This window comes from Dermacentor andersoni, chromosome 11, assembly GCF_023375885.2.
Source record: "Dermacentor andersoni chromosome 11, qqDerAnde1_hic_scaffold, whole genome shotgun sequence".
Classification (NCBI taxonomy): domain Eukaryota; kingdom Metazoa; phylum Arthropoda; class Arachnida; order Ixodida; family Ixodidae; genus Dermacentor; species Dermacentor andersoni.
The window spans coordinates 4,666,263-4,689,917 of record NC_092824.1 but is presented as its reverse complement, the minus strand read 5'-3'; the positions used below and the strand labels follow the sequence as shown (position 1 = coordinate 4,689,917).

Genomic DNA, 23,655 nt, shown 5'->3' with positions numbered 1-23,655 from the left:
CAGCTTTGAACAAGCTTGAAACCGCCGTCATTGGGTGTGCTCTGACGAGGCAGACAACGATCACCGATTTTTTTTTTCTCAATAAATTTTTGTTTTGATTGATGTCAATTTTTGTGTGTGGCCCACATACCACGAACTTCTGGATAGAACGAACGAATTCCGCGTGACGCTCGGGTTCGTTATAAGCGGGCTCAACTGTACATCAACAGTTGTTAGCAGGTTGAAAGCAGTCCCCGGAAAAACGCTAAACAAATTACAAACAATGTACGCAGTAAATATTGACATTAATGGCAATAAAATATTGGTTGTTAGTCAGTACTGTTTGTCATTTGCCATCTTCAAACGTATTTTGTGCTGCTTCCTTCAAGTTTAGCAACAACCTGACATAACAAAAGCACGCTGAAAAACATACACAGGCTACTTACAGACCATGGGCACGTCATCTGCATCTTTCACCCTCTTGATCTGAAATTGGAGAAAAAAGAGGGAGTGAGAGCAAGCACACTACTGCCATTCCATCAATAGCATGCACACTGTGGTGAGCTCAATCTGTGCTGGTTTCACAGACATCTGGTCCGTGCAATGCCCAGCACAAGCATTTCAGCGCTGGTCGCATGAAAAGAAAAGGCAGCAGCTCTTCAGAGCAACAATAGGCAGGGCTTCAAGGGACTAGTGTAGCACACTGAATGAAATGGTCAAGTGCATGACACTCAAGATGACTGCACCCGCTGAAGGCTACAAGATGAGCTTTCTGGCTTCAAAAAAAGCAAGTCATATGTCCACACTTGACTATGCAGTGAAATTATAGGACAAGCAATTTACACAGATAGCTCCTCTTTATACAAGACACAGCCAGTATAAAAGTTGTGCAAGTCAGCACAATCCACACATGCCAAGGAACTTCAGCTTCTAGGAGCACTCAATTAGCAGAGTTGGTATCTACTCATTCTGGAAGATGTGCCTGAAACAAATCAGAGAAAACAACACACACTGAAAAAGTGCATGGACATCATTTGTCTTCACCTTCTTCACATAAGCTAGAGGCACTTCTCATCTCCCCACACCCACATGTTCATCATGACATATTCACATAATGGGCCCTGAAAACATTGGTAGTACATACCGTATTTATTCGAATCTAGGCCGATAGCCTTTTTTTCAAATAATCACGTACCAAACTAGGGTCGGCTTAGATCTGAGGATTTAAAAAAATTTATGTTTGTAATTAAAAATGATAAATCTGATCCATAGCTAGCATCATGTAAAAAAGTCAGTATCATAGCCACAACTAGTCACACCAGCAGCCAACCAAAGTATACGAGCGATGTTGCCATTTAGACCTGTGTCGTATCGGTATGGTGGCTAAGTATCAGTGTGCGGCATGGCGTTATCATAATGGCACCAAACAGGCAATGCCACAAACGAAAAGTTGTGCTAGCCATAGAGGTACTGTCAAACGTTCCAAGTCGGGTGGGACTTTAGCATTAATGAGAAAAACCTCCATCGCTGAAGAGGACAACAGGAGACGACTTTTGCGTGTGCTGCCACAAGGAAATTATAGCGATAAGGAAGCGCGCGATAATTGAGAGGAGCTGTTCACTGAGATCGCACCACGCTTCGACGCATATGAGCTGTGCTACACTGTCTGCGCATGTGTGAGTGCGCAGACACAAGAGTATGAGGCTAGAAGCAATGATTATGTAGAGTGAGCTCGGCATTTTCAAATGAAATAAATGCTGTTTTCATTTTGTGAATGCTGTCCTCACTGTTTTGTTCAGCTTACGTTCGAGGTAAGTTTATTTTTTTCTGGCTTTGGACATTCGGGGGTCGGCTTAGAATCGGGGCCCGCCTAGATTCGAGTAAATACGGTACATATCAGGGTGGCAAACTAAAGCAACTTGTAATCCAGTTTGTGCTTGTTGTGCTTTTGATTTTATTACGATTTGGATAAACAAATTATAAGAGTCCGTGAAACAATGCATGAACTAAGCCAATTTTTATCTCCCACCTCTGAAAGAAGGTTGTTGGCAGGCAACACATTGCATGCATGCTAACATATCCGTGTAGCACTGCTGTGTTCGTCTTCTCTATGCCTCCCCTCGCCTATCTGATTTATGTGCTGTTTTCCTGTACGATGTCCGTAGGCACAAATTTTGTCAGGAAGAGTGGCAAGTGGGAAACTGCTCCTAATGTTTTTACATGAATATGGGGCAATGTTAAAGACCTACAGCAGGCATATCCACAAAGTCAGTAGTCACTTCAGGCAGTGGCCCATAGAGAGTGCAGCAGCTGGCGTAGGCACCCGTGCACTCTCGCTTTCTCACGTTTACTTCGATCATAGTTGTCCATACTGTGTACAGTGGAACCCCGTTCATACGTTTTTCACCAGACCAAGGAAAAAAAAACGTAACAGCCGGGAAAACGCAACAGTGAGGAAAGCTCCGAAAATGAATGAAAAAAGCGCAGCTTCAACTATAGACAATTTATTTCCACAGAGTGCGCTTAGAAATTAAATTCTAGAATGGTGGCTTGCCGTTTCTTTCGCTCGCTAGAAATCACCACACGTTTCTCAATAGCCTGGAAGGCTGCATTGCTGTCAGCGTCGCTGTGAGGTGCGACGTACCTGCGGAGGAGGTCCAGAGCCGCGACGGCTTCTCCAAAGCTAGGATTTGGCAACTCCTCGGCATCATGCGGCTCGTGCTCCTCGTCGTCACCGCGCCATGGCAATGGCAACGGACGAATGAATATCCGCGGGAAATTTTGTCCTCTTTGGCGTAATCATGCTAACGTGCTAACGATTGTTTAGTGTTGCTGCGGAGCGCGCGCGTCCGAGCAGCCCGGTTGCGCGCAGCGCGGCGTGGTTTCGCGAGAAATGTTTAGTAAACAAGAGAGGAGAGCTGGCCCGATAGGCGGAGCAACGCCAACTTCCGGCTTCCCTTTAGCTATAGCTTCACGACAAGTGATGTCAGGGCCTCTCCTGAGTTTCCTTCCTCCGCGAGTCGACCTGTTCAACAAACCATGCAGTGACCGTAATCACAGTGATGATAGCGAGAGCATTTTTCACGAATGGCCACCTAGTGGCGGCGGCTTCTCGAACTGGCGTGCGGCTTCTTGCAGCCAGTTCCATAGCCAAGCCCGGTCAAAACTCGTCAAAAGCCAAAATGGCGGTTGGAGCGCGTTGCCTACTTTAGCCCAGGCGGGGTCGGGTTGCGAGACATCATGCGGGATTGTTTTCGCAGCTACTACATAACAGCGGGGTTCCTTATACATTGGATCCTATGGAAGCTATGCCGGGACCGGATGAAAAGGACGTAGCAGCCGGGAAAACGCAGCAGTGAGGAACGTAACAGCGGGGTTCTACTGTATTCCAATATCTGCAATAATGCAAAATTACCCGTGTTTATTGCGCATGCCACCAGACATGTTGTGAGGAAAAGGCGTGCTCTGCGCTCCTAGCATCTTGCTGCGGCAGTGCAGATCAGGTGCCTCTTCTACAGAGGCTGCTTTTGTCTTTGAGCAGAAGCAAGTCCCCCTACATATAACAAAGCTGTAAACGGTGGCACTCAACATTGTTACATTAAATTTTGTGTAGTGTTATGAAATCGCAAGGTACGAAAGGAGTGCATAAATTTGGACCTAAATATTCCAGAGAAAAAATACTTTGGAAATGACCTCCTACAAGGGCAGCTCACGCACTTCGTCAGCTGTAGCCACACAGCATCAAGTGTGCCGTGTCCTCACATCGTATGAAACACTACAGGTATGCCAGTCTCCTCTTCAGCTCTTCTTGCAAATGACAGCCTGCAGGGAGAACGCTCTCAGACCAAGCATTGGTGTTCTCGCAAGGATCATTTCCTGGCCTCCTTATGCCTGTGCTGCCTTTCATAGACAGTGCCTACCACTGCACAATTCCCAGAGTGGATGCACACCTTGTGAACACCACACAGAGATCAGGGTGTCTGCCAAGTTGACATATCCAAATTTCCTGAGTTTCCCAGGTTTTTCCTGAGTGACTTTGCGAAATTCCCTGAGTGACACAGAACTATGTTTTATGTCAAGACGGGCTGAAACCACGTCGCCTGATGCTGTCACTCTCTAACAAACATATGAAAAAATAAAAAACAAAACGACTTAATACAGTTTGAATACTAAGGAGTAGTGTTTATGTTATTCAAAAAGAGAATAGAAAGGAGGGGTTAGTAATATGCACAGCAAATAGAATGCCTTCAAAAAAATTGCAAATCGAGTCGGACATCCTCACATACGAATAAAAAGGAGATGCATACAGAAGCAAATATTTTCGAATATAAGCTATTTTTATCAACTGATAGCAAGCTCAGTGGTATGAGGCCCGAACTTTGTCACAATTGAGATTCTCTCAAGAGCTCGTAAGTCAACCTCAGCTGTCCTGACACTCTCAGCCCGCGCACGACGCCTGTGTTGTGTTTCACTGCTTTAAAAAGTTTATTTTGGTGTGGATGATGGACACCTGCGTCCCGGCATCAGCCAACACTTTTTTTTAGCCTAAGCTCCTTCAAAAGGGAGGCAACACGCTTCCTTTCCTGTTAATTCCTCAATGCATAGGTTCTTTCTGTTCCTGTCCTCCATCCGTCACTCGTTCGCCCCACGGACCATTTGAAGCATCTCCTTGGTCTGTTGCACAGTCCACGTCCCATTTTTCGTACTCCATAGGGGCCGCGAAAACGTCCGAAAAAGCGGCCAGTTGGAAAAAATAAATGCATGTCCTCTACTGCCCTTAGGGCTGAAATCGCCACAGGCACATTCGAAAACGCTCTGAAGGCCTGTCCATAGTGGCCTGTCAGTACACGTACTAGGCATATCGGTGCTCATACTGTGACAGGAGATCCCGGATGCACGCATGTATAATTAAAGGGACACTAAAGTGAAAAAGGATTTTTTCTGCATCAGTAAATTACCATACTACAACACCAAAAACACCACTCTTACAACGATAAGACGTTTGGTAAGCCAGAAAAAGCGCAAGAATGATATACGGGTGGTGACGCCTATTTAAGTTCCCGCACCTTGGGGCTGTGACGTCTTGCATTTTGATGGCATCTTCTAGGGCCTACTAATTATATATAGCGGTACAGATGGACTACATTGTGTTCTAAATGAACCAACTATTAAACAGGGCAAGTTTCGAAAACCTTTATTCATCCAACGCGGCCCAAATGCGAAAACATACTTTGGAATCCCCGACGTCACGCTGACGTACCGGCGCTGGGGTTTCGGCACGAAATTCAAACACTGATACTTGTACCTTCATTTTCTCATCTAATAATCAAAATATTTTTTTAAATGACTGCCTGCAGGGTTCTAAAACAATGCTTCATTAGTCTAAACTGATTTATTGTTTCGCTTTAGTGTCCCTTTAAGGAATACGTATTGTGACCCGTGACAATTGCCCCTTCCGACGCTTGTAATGCTTCACCGCAATACGTTTGCATATGCTTCACCACGAAACATTTATGTACTGAGGCGAAGCTGACTTTCAGAAACCGGTGTTCTCTAACGCATTATGCTTTCCGAGCTTCGAAGCCAATTGCGAGGACCACAAAGGCGCACTCGGAGCCATTGCTGACAGCAGCAAATTCTTTCAATGAAAAACACGGCACCCAACGTCAAGAAGCTTAATAACTAAAGTCGAAGCAGCTAGGCCTAGCGTTGCCACAGTGGTGGCTACGGCTGCCAGCGGAACTGCGTGCTAGTGAGCCGGCTCGATGTAATCAAAACGGCAGCGGTGCTGACTTTGATTAATGACGTTTTGGACCTGCGGTCATGGCAGAAAGTCCGGAAAATCGGACGGCAAAGGGTTCTTGCTTCAGAAATTTCATACATTCCGATACATTGACTATATGGGGTACTTGGTGGTGCCGCGAAGCCGTCCAAATTATCGAGCATCCGGAAAGTCGGTCGTTGATTGTACACTGAAAACTTCTCCAGCCGACGACAGGGCGTCAAAGACGATTCATTACGATTCCTGTCTATTACTCGAGCCAGCATTACCGCGACTTTCGACCCTTTCAACAAAATTACCGCTAATTTTCCCCGATAGAGGCACAAATTCCCTGAGTTTTCCCTGAGTTTTGCCAAACTACTCAAAATCCCTGAGAATTCCCGGTTTTCCCGGTGGGTAGACACCCTGGAGATGCTTTTGACGCCTCACGTCACATGTATTTGTGAAGTAAGCTTTCACTGGTAGTCGAAACGTACTGCTGGGCTGGTTGGATTCTGGTAGATGGCAAACAGCACCAGAGAGCATAAAAGTAGGTGGCAAACAGCACCAGAGAGCATAAAAGATAGTTATTGACCACATTTGTGCACTCCGCTCGAACTAGTAGAGAAATTTAACTACCACCCATAGTTTACTGATGGTACCCCAAATTTTACAATAGCAGCTTGAAGGTGACATAATTATGTGTACTTTGCCCATAATACAGTAGCATCTCATTAATTCAAACCCACTTCATTAAAACTTTCCGTTGGTTTGAACTGACGCTGTGGCCCTCTCAAAATTAGTGACAGAACCACAATTATGTATTTCAATCAGCAAAAACGACCTGTAATTCGAATGCATAAGTGTTTGCAACAATTAATTCATGCATATCCAATCACGTGGGGCGAGTGCACCCTACTTAATCTATGACCGACCGCCGAAAGCCCAGGGCACGACACCGTTTGGTGCAGAATGATCACGCCGCTCGTATCATTCCAGGCTAGTTACCTTAGCCATTCTAAGCAATACTCGACCAGTAACTACTTCCTTGTTGCGGTGTCATGCCCCTACGACTTCAAATTATGCAACTCGTTATGTACGCGTTACGATGTGTTCGCCCTGCAATTGCTTTCACAGTTAATTTTATTGTTATCCGGCGATGTGGAGCTAAACCCTAGCCCAACTAAAGTTCAGATAGAAGCTACCTTTGAGGCTATCAAGCAGCTCGAGGAAACCATCTTAACAATTCACTCAGAAATTAACCGGTTCAAAGCAGTGCAAACTAACCATGAAACAGTTCTCTCAACACTAACAAACCGAATTACATCGCTGGAATCTGTCCAAATCAAGCCCTCACCGAATGCCATACCTGCAGACGCAGTCAAAATTAAACGTGAAATGGAAACACTAAAAGCTGCTAATACCGACGCTAGTAATCGCCTGCTCCGTAACAATTTTCTTTTCCCAGGAATTGATGACTCGGCAAAAGAAACGTGGGTAGAATCAGAGCTTAACATAATAAAATTTTGCAATAATCGACTAGGTATTACCTTTGAACCAAATGTCATTCAGCGAGCTCATTGAATTGGAAAATTTGCGCATGAGAAAAAAACACTCAATCGTGATAAAGCTGGTTCACTTTAAAACAAAAGAAAAAATTCCCAACTGCGGAAATAAGCTAAAAGAAACAGTCTTCGCTGTGAGAGAGGACTTTGCTGCAACCACTCGCGTTGCACGTGCTAAGCTGCTGCAATTCATTCGGCCACAAAAGCGTGCGTTTAAGTTGAGGGTGGGCAAACTTATTGTTGGGAACGAGACCTACTTCTGTGATGCAATAACTGACAGCATCACGGAATTCGGCAACTCTCCCGCAATTACGTTGCAGAACAACTCGTCATCAGATGCCACGTCTGATGGCTGCACATGACATGTTTCGAAACATTCCGCCTCGTGCAACACGTGTATCCGCCCTATGACATTTCTAAACTTAAACACTGCATTCACTAACATACAAAGCATAATCCCTTAACACGACGAACTGCACAGTTTCATCAATGACATCAGTGCTGACATAGTTGTACTAACTGAACATGGTTGCTCGAAGACATCATAGATACAGAAGCGTTTCCTTCAGATTTGAATTTCACTATTTTTTGGCGCGATAGAAAAGGCAAGAAAGGAGGTGGCGTCCTTATTGCCATTAAAAATACCCTACCTTCCTCAAATATCCTCAATGATGAAAACATAGAATTTATGTGGGTACTCTTATCAAATGGAGCCTTGAAATTTGTTTTTGGTGCCTGCTATAGGCCGCCGGACAACCACTTTGACTTCTGCGACCTACTTCATGAATCCCTAACTACTGTAACAAATAAATATCCTAAGGCACCAATATTTCTATTCGGGGACTTCAATTATCCAGCAATCAGCTGGCCGTTGCTTTCAGTGTCGAATGGGTCTCCGCAAAAAGAACAATTTTTAAACACTGTACTTGATTTCAATCTTTACCAGGCCCTAACGTGCACTATCAGGGGTAATAATATCCTTGACCTACTACTAACTGTAGGCCCTGACGACATAAAAACCTTTAATATGCTCCCCGGTCTTAGTGACCACAATCAAATTCATATTTGCATCATCACTCCTCTGAAATCGCCTACTCAGAAAGTAATCACAGATTGCAATAGAGGAAATTTTGATGCCATTAATTTTGAACTCACCAATTTCTTAGTTAACTTCAGGAATACATACCTAACTTGGAGTGTCAGTGCTAATTGGGAACTTTTTAAGACTACAATGCTCAACCTCAAGAACAAAACATTCCTACTTTAGTTATTAAATCCGATTCTAACTTCCAATGGTTTAACAGACAGCTTAAAATGCTATGCAACTGCAAGAAACACCTCTACAGAATGGCTCAACTAAGCCAAAATGCAACTGCATGGGAGCGGTACATCTCATGCATTAAACAATACTTAGAAACAAACTCAAAGCTGCAAAAAGCATATTCTTTTCTGACGACCTACTCTCAATACTTCAAACAAGCCCTAACAAATTTTGGCGCATGCTTTCCTCTGCGTCACAACCCAATCGAATAGACCTTACAAACGCTAACCCTGTCAATGCTGCGCATTGCGCTTCTGCTTTAAACGACCATTTTTCGTCTGTGTGTCCCGCTGCTAATAAAGCCACTGATACAGGAACATTGCCCGATTCTGCCTCTACAGCAATGCCAGGAATTGAAATCTGCCCAGAGGGAATAGTTAAACTGATTAATGATCTCACATTTTCATCCTCAGCCGGCTGTGACAACATCAAAAGCAAATTACTAAAAGGTATCGTATCAGTTTCAAGCCAGATACTACAATTCATCTTCACGCAATCATTACGAACAGGAAACGTCTCTGCCGATTGAAAGAAAGCTCAGATTATCAAAATTTTTAAAACAGGTAATTGCACAAACCCGGCAAATTACCGTCCTATATTTTTAACCAGCATCCAATCGAAAATGCTCGAACATATAGCTTCAGACCTAATGATCTATCTGGAAACAGTTGTGTGAAACAACTAGCAGAATTCACACAAGATATATACTACATTACATGGACGAAAACCTTCCAAATTGATGCCATATTTTCAGATTTTTCTAAGGCATTCAACCGTGTCCCTCATAACCAATTACTCTCCAAGATGTGCAACCTTGGAATCTCTCCCAACATAATTTCCTGGCTAGAAATTTTTTTTTGAAAACTGGAAGCAGTTCACAAGCGCTAATAACTAGGACTTGCCTCTCTCTGACGTAATGTCAGGCGTACCCCAGGGTGCCTGTCTCTCCCCGCTTCTCTTTCTAATATGCATAAACGACTTGCCCACCAACATACTAGCCAAGTTAGGACTTTTTGCCGATGATTGCATTTTATACTCTCCCATCCATAATCCAGACGACAGAACTACACTTCAACATGACCTTGTAGTAATCGCAACTTGGTGTGATAAATCACTCATGCCATTAAACCTTACTAAATGTAAAATGAAGTCTTTCACCCGCAAAATCAGCACAGCACATTACACCTATAGGATCAAGTCATTTCCGGTTAGCCGTACATTGTCATACAAATATCTCGAAGTGCATGTGTCACCGTCGCTATCATGGTCAACCCATATTCAATCCATCTGCACAGAAACCTCGCGCACACTCGGATACATTCGCCGCAACATGAAATTAGCATCAACGGACATAAAAGAGCTAGCTTATCAACCCTTCATGTGACCGAAACTCGAGTATGCTTGTTCAATTTGGCACCCTTCACAAACATATCTTACTAACGATTTAGAAAGGATCCCAAACCCCGCCTCCCGTTTGATATGCTCCCAGTACTCAAACGATACCAGCATCGCCACACTGAAAGAATCACTGAATATGCCGTCCCTTGAATGTCGTCGTATCTTTTCCCAACTGTGCCTTATCCATGGTTTTTTCTATCACTCTCAATCACGACACCTCCTCCTGCAACCATCACATCGAACTTCATCCCACATAAACCCCAGCCACCCTATAGCACCAATCAACAGCCAAAGTTCTGCCATGAATAACTCATTCTTTCCCAATAGTATAACGCTATGGAACAACCTACCCGATAATATAGGCACGTGCAGGAGCCTACAAACTTTCCACAACATACTAAACAATCACATGTGGCAATCTAACTGATACAGTCGAAACCCGCGGTAATGAAATCCCGAGGGAACGAAATTCTCGCCGCAACGAAATATTTTCGGATCCCCGGCGAACAGCCATAGGAGTCAATGCATTTCCTATCTCGCGACAACGAAACTTTTTCTATAGCAATCCCTCATCAACAAAATTTTCTGAAACGACAGTCCGCAAATAATCTACTCATGTAACGCTAGTAGTGTCCGGAAACTGCTCAAATGCATTCCTTGTGCGCTTAAATTGCATTAACTACCGCCACAGCACACTTGCGTGGCCGCCGCCATCATTGTTTACAATAAAAAAAGCCTCGCACCACCTCTCGTGACAGACGACAGCGATGATGATGATGGTGGTCGTTCGCCCGTCACAACGGGACGATCGCAACGGGTGACTGCGCAGTGTCCGGGCCAAAAATGCAATTAGCATTTAAATGATACAAATTAAAAAAAAGAAGACAAGAACCGTAGGCGATCTCGCAGTGAGCACATTTTATTTAATCCTGTGTGCCATTACAGCTTGTGCTAAATGCGGAGCGAAACGCCTGCGTGCGTGGCAGCCAAATCGACATCTACTACACGTGAAGGCTCCGATAACCCGGATGACGCTTCAGTATCAGTAGGCTTTGTGTACCGCCGCACATGGTCGTTTGCTCAGTGTCGTTGGTGCTAGAGTGCGTCAATTGTGTGTCTGTGTGCCGATCGGACCATTTGCTTTGACAGCCTGCTAAGATGCCGCCTCCAGCCAAAAAGAGGAAATTTATCACACTGCAGGATAAGGCTGAAATTATTGCCCAAGCTGGAAAGGGCAGGAAGAAAATGGATATCGCCGAAGAATTTGGAATTGCGTGCAGTTCGATATCGACAATTCTGAAAAACAAGGCCTCCATTCTCGGCGCGCTCGGAAATGGTGAGTGCGAAAAACAAAACGGTGAGCGCTGCGGCTTTTCCAGACGTTGACAAGGCGGTGTTTGCATAGTTTTGTGAACAGCGTGCCAACAAAATGCCGCTGTCTGGCAGAGTTCTTCAGCAGGAAGCGCTGGACTTCGCATGCATTCTCGGGCACGCTGATTTTAAGGCTAGCCCTGGCTGGTTGAGCCGTTTCAAAGCCCGCCACGACATTGTGGCCAAAGTCATTTCCGGGGAGGCAGCAGCCGTCGACCCTTTGACAACGTCGTCGTGGCTGCTGACCAACAAAGAAGTATCGAAGACTTTCTTTTCAAAACCACGCACACATCCTGGTGATTTCTTGGCCAGGGGCTGGGCGGTTACAGATTATACATCCATCGCAAATGTAGCTGGCAGGTTTGATGCCAGCCTGCGGAAGAATCCATCCTCGATAGCTTCCACCGCGTTTGTGACGCTGCACGTGCATTGTATCGAGTCAAAACGAAACTAATGCTTGCGGCAACCGCTGCAAACGAAACCGCGGTCACCACTGACGTGTGTGATCATGGTTGGTGACCACACATTTCCGAACGCATGCAGCCCATTCAGGCATAAAGTTAAAACGAAACTACTGTTCACTGCAACCAATGCAGATGAAACCACACGTGCTATCAACACGATCATGATGGATGGCAACCAGCAACTACACAGTTCTAAAGGCATGCAGACAAGGCGCTGTCATGCATGACGGTATATGCTAGAATAAAGGTTATGAAGGCGCAACTAGGCTCGAGAAGTTCCGCCGTTCCTGTAGTTCTCGTACGGTTCCCACCGATGACTATGGTGATGCGGACCCCGTTACTTCGTTTCGGTTTGACGCTTGCACAGCCTTTTGCGCATCTGCATTGTACGTTTAAAGCTCGCCACACTGAGAGTTGTCTGAATTAACTGGTGCGAGGTCAAATACATTCGAATTAAGGAGAGTTTAATTACATTAAATAATGCATACGCCAGCCGGGGCCACAGGACGAGTCCAAATTATCAGATTTTCCTAATTAATGAGAAATAATTAAACAAGCTTGTACCGTACCACATTTTCGCACTATAATCCCCATCGAAAGCTCAAAAAGTAACAGTAAAGTCGGAATGATTGTTATATGCAAATTTTGCCTTGAGCTGTAGCTTCACAGCAGCAAAAAATTTGTCTCAAAGTGTGGCGTCACGGCATCATACGCTGCGCTGCTGTGAAGCCACACTTACGGAAATCATCGCTCACGTTGGCTCAGCACAAGTAAGGCAGTGCTGCATGGAAGCCCTCAATTCACTGAGATCTTTTTATTAATTTCAACTCCTGCATAAGTTGGAAAAAAAATTTGGGCCACTTCGAGTTCCAATTATCGATAATCAAATGCACAAAAACTACAAAAGAGCTGGACAGCGTGTCTTCTGCAAGTGTAACACCAGTAATAAATAAAGCAACAAGAAAAGCAAGTTTTATATATATATATATATATATAGATATATATATATATATAGCATGTTAAGTAGAGTCACTAGATAATCTGCATAGGTGTTCATCAGTAAGCATGAACTTGAGGGTTTCCGGCAAGCAATACGTTAACATTTGAAATTCGTAGTTTATGTGCAAGGGCGGAATATATCAGTGTGTAGAGCGAGAAGGTTTGCGTTTTAGGTAAGCTGCGTTACGCATATAAGCATCATTTTTCATGACACCGGATCTAAAGGATAGCAGTAGCTAAAGCAGTGGCAACATGAAGAGGAAACAGCAACATCTCCTTTCTGTCCTTTGTTTTATCTGGTGCAAGCCTCTCGCCACTGGTACACCACCTAGTGCACTGATGTTATCCACTTCAACAGCCCATTCACATTTCGTATGAGAATCACGTTTCTTTTGATTGTGCAATATTACATGCGGCACTGCTTCACCTTTGAACAGCACAGTATCAGTGCAGGGAAGGCTAGATGACTGTCACAAAATTCATATCACGATGCCCCGTGTTTTATCCCATTGTGATCTTCCCCTCCCATGTAGATTTGTGAGACACGTCACTCCAAGTCGAGTGTGTCACAATGCAATCGTTTTACTTGTAAATTTCTTTGAGCTTGCTTTACTCGGCGATAGATTAAAATATTTCGCCACCTATTCTGGTGGCGTTATCAATACACAAAGTCGGGAGTCTGACGAAATCTCGTCTGGGCGGGTAGAGTCATGGTGAAAAACAACACAGGCTCTGACAAATGCGAGAAATGACTAAAATTTGACATTTTTGGTTCCCACGTGGAAGCCTTGTTCACAATGACGTTACCTCTTTCACCTCGGTCAGCGTTTTTCTTTTTCGCCATTATCAGCACCCGAGTGCACATCATTAGACAAATCATTTTAGTGTGAAGAGCTGCCCAGCAGCAAGGCTCACCCACCTGCTCCCTGTACATGCTGATGTCCTCGAATGACTTGCCGTTGTTGACTGCGAAGACAAGCAGAAAGCCCTCACCCGTCCGCATGTACTGGTCCCTCATGGCACTGTAGATGAGGCCAAACACATACACACTTGCAGCTACAAGGCAAACAAGACCCTGTTCACAGAATCACGTCTGTCAAAGCTCCCATTCAGTCCCATTCCCCTGCAGTCCGATGTACATGGTTAGAATGCAAAAATGCTTGTGTACCGTGCTTTGTGAGCATGTTGAGAGCACCAGGTGGTAAAGACTCATCTCGAGTAATGCCCTATGGTACTTCACTACTGCTTTGAAACATTAGGCCTAATTAATAAATTATTGTGCTGGTAAGCTACAAGATCTGTCTATCATGAACATCAACCAACTAACCATACTCACAATAGTGTTGAATAATTGTCTCATTTAATTTGAAATTTCTTCTCCATTTCCGCTGCAGACACTGTTCCCCTGAAGACACCTCAAAAGGATTCATACAGAACCGACTGAAGATGCAAGGACAATTCAAGCATTTCAAGAATGCTGAAGGCCGAAATTCAAGGAGGGGTAAACAAACATTTATAAATACACAACAAAAATAGTAAAATCTCCTTCTTAGTTGCAATCTTTTGCAGCCGAGTTGAATAAGCATTTCACGCTCTTCAAAAGCTGGCTTTTCAAAGCTTACTTTCCCACTGTAATGACGTCAATTGCCTTCAGGCATGATGGTTATTAGCGTCTGGCTTCAGCCGAGGATATTTGTCATAGTCAAATGGCTGAAACTCACCTTCAGCCACACATTTCTAGAGTCTATGGGTCAAAAATGGAGCCTTGATGGCCGAGGTGTGAACCAACTGGCAAAACAAACACCTAGTGGTACGAATTCCACGCTTGGCCTGGCTTCATCTAGCTCCATGACGGCAATTTCAATTTAAACAAACCTGTTGTTTCCCTATAGACAGTGTCCATGGTACTGCCTCGATGCGGAGTTTGTTTCTTCGAATGTTGAAAATTTGCTCACTACCCCTGTTCGAGGAATTCAAGGAGCGCATTTACAGCAAAACCTCGTTACTTCAATCCTCATTAATGCAAATTATTTGGACTCATCCTCTGGTCCCAGCAGGCGTGTGCATTATCGAATGGAATCTAACTCTCATCAATTCAGACTATTTGGCCGCACACCAGTTAATTCGGATAACTTTTGAAGCTTGGCAAGCACCATAAACTTGCGACACCAAAGAGCTGAAACTAAGTAGTGGAGTCTTTGTTGCCATGGTCATCAGCAGAAATTGTACGTGAACCGCCACAAACACCAGCCGTGTGCCATGGTGCGCTTTCCCAACTGAGTAGTTGCCATCCACAATTACGTCAATAGCAACCACGATTTTGTCAACAGCGGTTGCGGCAAACAGTAGTTTTGTTCCGACTCTGTGCATGCGTAGGCCGCGTGCGTGCATAACTGAGCAGTCACTGTCCATGATTGTGTCGACAGCAGCCACGGTTTCGTCCACAGTGGTTGCAGCAAACAGTACAGTAAGACCTCGTTAATTCGGATTTCACGGGACAAAAAAAATGTCTGAATTAACTGAATGTCGAATTATCGCGAGCATTCAGAAAACAGTTCGCAAATGCTGACTACATCAACACGCTTTTATTTAGTGAATGAATGAGCAAATCTTGTTTCTATTTTGCACATAAGCAGTGCGGAAGCTGTGTTTCTTGTCATCTCGCGACTCATTGGGTAACGAAGCGGCAATCGAGGCCTCACGAATTCTTTTACAGCAAGGCCACAGCGAGCACCTTCATTTGCAACACGGTTTGCACTACCGTGCGCACATCCCGTTTTTTTTTTTTGTTTTTTTTTGCGCTAGTGAGCTGATCGCCAACAGATCGTCTCTCCATCACAATATAGCCGGTGCTCTTCATCCTCCACAGCTCTGCATCAAGTCACAACTGTTGTGGCTGCGATCTATGCATCCATGAGTCTGGTGGCACCACCTGTGTCGGGGCCAGGATTGCGATGGGGCAGTAAAGGCACTTGGATGTTGCGACGCTCAAGGAGATGAGGTAGACTTGTCTCTTCTTCACACGCGGTGTTCGAGCTGCCTCAACATTCGACATCCATGCCACCTCAGCATCCTTTAGAGTTGTGTCCACATTAGTAATGCTTTGCCTCGTCGCATTTTGGAAACATTTTCCGCAGAAAAGGCCCAATGTGATCGCTGACACTAAGGGGTAGGTTGTGTTCGGCAAGGAATCATGTATAACACTGTTGTCGCAGTTGTTCCAGAGAAAATTCACTATGTTGTCTTGCTGCCCAGCGGTGCGAACATAGCTTTGATGCTTCGCCGCAGAACGTGCAGATTGAAATCACCTTTGGCACTGTGAGGCACGCTGACGTCACATTCACACATTGTACAAAATGCAAAATGATCTTTTCTTAATGTCAAAAAGCACAGAAATTCAGAAGTGAAAGATCGCAAGAACTTCTGCAAATACCTTTTCTTGGGCTTTGATAGCGCCATGGCATCAAGCACACGAGGTTTTTAACTTTACATGGTGCACCGCATACACGGCCTAGCCAACGCTAATCATACACACAAACAGCAGTAACAATGCACGATGTAGGAAGGCATGCATGGAATACAAGAGCTACATTGGCTCTGGCTTTGGTCGGTTTACTAGGCACCGTAGTTGGCTGCTTAGTTGATACCGATGGCGCTAGTGCAGCCATTGTTGGTGATGCTGACTATTACGATGTGGCTGCAGATTCTGCGGTGCCGATTTCGCAAAAACCATTATTGCGTGAACAGAGACAACTTTTCGGAAGATATAAGACAGTGATCGTACAATCGGAAAGTTCAGTCCAAAATCAGAAGTCTTCCGGGCGAATCGGGAGGGTTGGCAGGTATTGACATGGTGTCAGAAGTGCCCAAATGAATGCCTTGATTTGCCTTCATCTACACAAAAGAAACCATGGCCAGCGAGCATCAGACTTCCAATATCAAGCAGCTCGGTATTTTTCTTCAGCAACCGAAGCCGCTCGACTTCACCAATGCTGCATCTTGGCCAATGTGGAAAACGCATTACGATGACTACACAGCAGTCTGTGGAGTTTGCCACGCTTCACCCAAAGTACAAGTACACTCACTTTTATACTGTATGGGCCCTGAATGTCCTCCCCTGCTTGATAATTTTTCACTTTCTGCAGATGAATTGCTATCCTGCGAGGCCATCGTCACGCATTTCACGGAGCACTTTGTTCACCCAGCTAATGAGCTCTATGAAGCTTAGAACGAGAGAAAGCTGAGCTAGTTGGTAAGGATTCATTATGCAAAAAAGAGAAGTGAGGCGTGCAGAAAGGACACAAGAGTATAGAAGTGGACAACACGAATGCCGACTATCAACTGAAGGGAGCACTGAGGCGAAAAAAGAAAGAAGACAGAAAACTCATCTGCGCATGCTCAGGAATGGTAACACCCCGTGTCAGTCGGGTACACGTGCCGGTCTACGTGAGAGATAACTGTTAAGGCACTTAATCTCTTCCTTATGTTAAGTAATCGAAGGCTGACTCACGCACGCACTTCCACCATTATAGATATGCCATGCCTCTACCATAAGACGCGTATCTTCATTCTTATGCCTGTACAATATCGCGCATTCATCTAACTCTGGCATGCAGTTACAATCTCGGCAATGTAGCGAAAGATTAGAAGGCGATCCACCGGTTAACGACGTTTTATGTTTCTTTTATGACCTTTTATGAATCTGCACGCCTCACTTCTCTTTTTTGCATAATGAGCTCTATGAATCTTCTCTATTTCACAAGCGTACTGAAGAACTGGGCGAAAGCGTTGAGGTTTATTGCGCAGAACTGTGCAGATTAGTCAGGTGTTGCAACTACCTGCTGACCCAAGTCGATGAGTGTCTTGTGCGGGGCAGATCTTTAGCGGGCTTAATAGAGGCTTGTCTATAGGATCAGCTGTGCCGTAACTCTGCAAGTTGACACTAAAGGAAGCTTGGACTCGAGCACGTCAATGGGAAGACACTGGCAAAGAAAAGGCAACAAAAGTAACCGCAGAAGGTTCCACATCAGTTCAACGAGACGCAAGCAAATTTCTCAAAGCCCTTCGACGCTCAGATGCCACCCAGGATGGAACACTCCAGAAACGCTACTTGTTTTTTCTGCAGGTGTTCGCTGCATCCACGCTCAGAATGACCAGCATGTGCGTCGCTCTGCAATAACTGTAGAAAGGTCATATCGCTGAGGTATGCCACTCCAGCAAAGCAAAGCCGACCAAGCTTGCTACTACCTGCCTGGATACCGTTGCAGTGCCCGAGAACGCCAAGTACAAGGACGTCAGAAGACAATTATAGTCAGTAGACAGTTATACTGCCTCTTTCAAGTTCAACTCTGGTGTGGAAGTCTCGGCAGTGCCAGACAGTTTTTCTACAGTGCCTCCACAGCTTGACATTATGGACAACCTGTTGACAGGTCCACGAGGTCAACCTAATCGAGTATTTGGATTGTACGTTGCACAGCTCATCTGGCAAGAGAAAACAAGCGCCCAGCAACTGTACGTCAAACAGTCTCTTTCTACTCCACTACTACATTTCCCAGTGCTACAAGCACTTGATACCTTGAGGAAACTGACTACCATCAGTTTTACTGGGAGGCGTAGCGACCCCTCAACTGCAGCATCATGCGGAACTGTTCAAAGGCCTCGGCATGCTGAAAGATGGGTACCAGATCAGACTTAAGCCTGGCGCCGTACCATGCTTACTTAACGCTTATAGATGAATCCCCATCCCACTGCAAAGTATTGTTTGACAGGAACTGGACAGGTTGGAAGCTGAAGGAGTAATTTGTCGGACTGATAAACCGACTCATTGGTATGCAGGAATCGTAGTATTTGCAAAGTCCTCAAGTGGTTACCAACTTTGTGTCGACCTGACTCGTTTGAATGAAGCTGTGCTCTGGGAGCACCACATATTGCCAACCATTGAGCACAAATTCTTGGTCTTCTAGCCGACTCAAAGCTTTCTTGAAGCTGGATACTACAGCCGACTTTCACCAGGTGAAGCTCGCTACAGAGTCTCAGGAGCTAATGACTTTCGTCATGCCTTTTGGCTGATAGTGTTTCTGTCACCTGACATTTGGCATCAAATCAGCTCCAGAATATTTCCAAAATCAGATGGCACGGAACCTCGATGACCAAGACGGTGTAGCAAATATGGTAGACAACATTCTTGTCTTCGATCGTGACAAGAAAGAGCATGATGCCTGCTTGGAGCAAGTCCTCTCTTGTCTTTCCAAAGCCGGTGTAACTCTCAACCAAGATAGCTGCTGCTTTGGTGTGTCCAAAGTGTTTTTCTTGGGTGTGGTCGTCTCAGCTGACGGCATCAGATCCGATCCAGCCAAACTGGAGGCCATCAAGACTCTTGAAGCTCCCAAGGATATTGCCGGATTTCGCCAACTTCTTGGGATGGTGAACCATCTAGCCAGGTTCCTTCCCAACATATCCAAGATTACAGCTCTCCTGTAGGCTCTCCTGAGCAAGAAAACAGCCTGGCTGTGGTTGCCTGACCAAGAGTCATCCTTCAGCAAAATCGAACTGTTAGTATCAGAGAGGTGTATGGTGAAGTACCACCCTTCGTATGCCACACAAGTTCGGCGGATGCCAGTTCTTTTGGACTCAAAAACGCAACCCTCAGGAGAACGTCGACCAGTAGCGCCTGCTTCTCACTCCGTTACAGCCACCGAACAACAGTACAGCCAGAGAGAGAAGGAAGCCCTGGCAGCGACATGGCAATACAGAGATTCGACGAGTTTGTACATGGTATTAATTTTGTTGTTGAAATGGACCATCGACCACTAGTCACGCTGTCGAGCAAAATGGAACACGATATGCTCCTTCTGCGTATCCGAAGATTTCGTCATGGAGTCCCTGATACAGAATGGGAAGGCTAGCACTGCCAGTGTGAAAATGTCCTCGAAGGAAAGGGGGTGTGCTAAGCCAGAGGTGGTCCTTTGTGTGCACTGTGTGAGCCACAACCTCAAGAAGGTGCGATTAGATACAGCATTCTGGTCGTCTTTTCAGCTCCCAACAAGCTGGCTCAATTGTGACCCCGGATAAAGCGATAGGCCGTGGGGATGCCAGAGAGCAGCATGCCAAACCTTTCAGGGACTGTGTTCAAGAGGTGGTCTATGAGATACCCCTACATTGTGGCAAGTCCTACGTTAGACGAAAGGGACATTGTATTAATGACAGACTGAGAAAGCATGCTAATACTATTGGTAAGTGTGACAATGCGCATCTTCCTGTACACTGCAAAGCCTGTCATTGTAGGCCATGCTTTGAAAAAATTTTGATTCTTGGCAAAAGTAGGGACCAAATTGCCAGGGAGTTGTTGGAAGCGTTCAATAAAAGAAAGGGTCTGATTGTGTTAGCAATACGTTTATTATATTGTATTCTACATAAATGTGCTTTCTTCAAAATATGTTACGACCATGTTGTTCTACGGTACACCCTGGCTCTCTGGGCACGCACAGAAGTTTTCTTTTTTCTGTATGTTTCTCAGTTGTCGGAAAACAGTTGGTAGAGTTTCACCGTTTTCTTTTTTCTGTCCTTTTTCACTAAATGTATTTCGCGCAACATTGAAGTACACCAAGGAAACAACTGTCGGCCGCAACCACCGTGGAGGAAACCACGGCCACTCCTGACGCAATTATGAATGGTGACTTTGCGGTGCTGAAGCCACGCAGCCGATGCACGCACCCAGTCAGAACGAAATTACCGTTTGCTTCAACAACTGCAGATGCTACCTACGCGATCATGGATGGCGACTACACTGTTCTTTAGGTACGTGGCCAATGCGCATATTGAGTCAGAACGAAACTACTGTTTTCCGCAACCGGTGCAGAAGAATCTGCGGCCGCTGTCAATGCAATCATGGATGGCGACTAAGCAATTATGAAAGCATGCGACCAACGCGATGTTATGTGGGAAAGTAATTCTTGTTTAAGACAAGGGTTATGCTAGTAAATCTTATGAAATGAGAAGATACGTGCTATTTTCCTGCGTAAAGAAAGGGACAGAAGCCGTGACCCTGTTTTATTTTCATTTATTATTTATTTATCAATATTGCAATTCCCATTGGGGATTTTAGCCGGGTGGGAAACAACACATATATAAAGAACACTATAGCATAGGCATCGAAAACAATACAAATCAGGTTAACAGATCTTGAACACAGCAGTGGCACAGCAAGATAACAAATTGTTACTCAATACTTGAAACAAACTCCGAAAGTGATGATTTTGAAACTTTGTCATTGGTTAGATGATTCCATTCAACCACTGTTTGGGGAAAGAAGGAATACTTAAAACAATTATTACGCGTACTAAATGGGGTTATTGTTTGGCTATGTCGCTGCCTAGTAGCATAACCAGGTGAAAACGTAATTATTCCCGTGAGATCTGTCTTATACTGACCGTTAATAAGTTGAAAAAGGAATTTTAGTCGTGATACACGATTTCTTTGCATTAATGGTGGCAGGTTTGCTTTTGTTAAGAGCTCTGTCACTGAAGTGCGTCCGAAGCTGTTATAAATGAAACGAGCTGCTTTTCTTTGCACCATTTCTATCTTGTTAGTGCCAGTTTTAGTAAAAGGGTCCCAAATTACACATGCTTAACCTAGCATCGGCAGAATTACAGCTTTATATGCGAGTAGGCGTACAGTGGGAGTAGAAAGTTTCAAAGCCCTCCTTAAAAAATAAAGCTTGCGGTTAGCATTAGCTACTACATATTCAGGGTGCTTAGCCCAAGTGAGGTCATTTGTGATCCAGAGTCCGAGATACTTATAATGTGTTACTTCGGAAATAATTATGTTATTGATACCGTACGGAAACATTAGTTTATGCTTCTTATGTGAAATGGACATAAAAACTGTTTTCTCGAAATTAATTGACATTTGCCAGGCATCGAACCAGTCGACAATTTGTCGAAAAGCATCGTTGAGCAACTCCTGGTCAGTAATATTGTCTATCTCTGAGTACAATACACAGTCATCGGCATAAAGCTTAACCATAACTGGAACACCACGCAGCATATCATTAATGAATAAAAGGAACAAGAGAGGTCCAAGGACCGAGCCCTGGGGAACACCAGTCTACCGGAAGTCGTTCAGAAGAATGATTATTAAAAACAACAAATTGTTCTCTGCCATCAAGGTATGCTGTGAGCCAATTAATTAGTCGAGTTTTTCAATATCTTGCTCAACTTGTAAAGTAGTTTTTTGTGAGAGACCCTGTCGAAAGCCTTTGAAAAGTCCATGAAAATAGCATCTATTTGTTTCCCATTGTTATTTGCTTTCGCAATGTCGTGCACTGTTAAAACTAATTGGGTAATTGTAGGGTAGCCTTTTCTGAATCCGTGTTGATGCTTTGTTAATATATTATTGTTTTCCAGGAATTCTGAGATATGATAATGGATTATGTGTTCCAAAAGTTTACATACCGTAGATGTTAAAGAAATTGGATGGTAGTTTTGAACGCAGTGCTTTTATCCCGTTTTATGTAGTGGCTTCACTCTGGCTGTCCTCCAGTCACTCGGTACTTGTTCCTCGCACAATGACCTTGTGAACAGAATGTGCAAGTACTTTGATGTCCATTCTGCATACCGTTTTAAAAATGTGTTTAGAATGTTGTCCGGGCCAGAAGATTTTTTAGTGTTCAGTTGTAAAAGCATGCTAAGTATACCTGGTTCGCTTATTTGAACATCGGGTATAGGTGGCAAAGACATTTCGAAAGGTGGCATTACATCATTTTCATTTGTATAGACGGACTTAAAGTATTTGTTAAACACATTTGCTATTTCTTTGCTTTCATAGATGAAAGCAAAGATAGATGTTTCATAGATCAATCTTATTTCATAGATGAAACAAGAAATATGGGAGTAGTTGGAAAAAATTATATGTGCGCTACGATTCTGTACAGCTTCAAGGTGACTAATAAGACTTTCAGTAAATGGATCCCACACAGCGAATGCATATTCTAGTTTGGAATGAACGAGTTATATAAAGAAGGAGCTTAAGAGAGAAGAAGGGGCCATTGAAAAATTTCGCCGCAGGTACCCAAGAATGCAGTTAGCATTACTAACAATATAATTAACGTGTGGTCGCCAAGACATTAGAATTAATGCAGACTCCTAAGTATTTGTAACTAGTCACTTCTTCGAGACGGGAACCATTTATGTTATACTTGCAAGCGTTAGCGGAAAGTTTACGAAAAATTTTCATTAGTTTGCAAATTGTCGCGTTGAGTTTCATTTTCCATGTGTTACACTAATCAGAAATGTTAAGATAGTCATGTGTCATTATCAGGGGAAATCAAGCAATATACTACACAGTCGTCTGCAAAAAGATTAAGAGAGGAGTTAATACAATCTGGTAAATCATTTATGTAAATTAGAAAAAGAAGGGGCTCAAGGAAAGAACCTTGAGGCACTCCTGAAAGGACAGGACAGAGAGAAGCATCGTAGCCATTTGCAGTCACAAATTGCGGTCGGTTAAAAAAGAGAATGTTTTTATCCAAGCAAGAATGTTAGGGTCACGAATTAAAAAACAAGATTGTGGGGTTTTAAGTGCCAAAACCACTTTCTGATTATGAGGTACGCCGTGGTGGGAGACTCCGGAAATTTGGAGCACCTGGGGTTCTTTAACGTGCACCTAAATCTAAGTACACGGGTGTTTTCGCATTTCGCCTCCATCGAAATGCGGCCGCCGTGGCCGGGATTCGTCAAGATTTAGTTTACTGAGCTTAAGATAAAGTAGTTCATGGCAGACAAGGTCAAAAGTTTTAGA

The 23,655-nt window shown here is 44.2% G+C and overlaps 1 protein-coding gene across 2 annotated transcripts in view; it reads right to left on the bottom strand.

The window, feature by feature from the left end:
* Positions 1-23,655, bottom strand: part of Ras85D (ras-like protein 1) — a 109,546-nt gene that overhangs the window by 58,314 nt on the left and 27,577 nt on the right. For both annotated transcript variants that reach the window (XM_055064348.2, XM_050167281.3), the window contains exons 5-6: positions 13,778-13,880; positions 426-465 (exon numbers count right to left, since the gene is read on the bottom strand). In XM_055064348.2, coding sequence (XP_054920323.1) covers positions 426-465; positions 13,778-13,880 — 143 coding nt within the window. The remainder of the gene's footprint in view (positions 1-425; positions 466-13,777; positions 13,881-23,655) is intronic.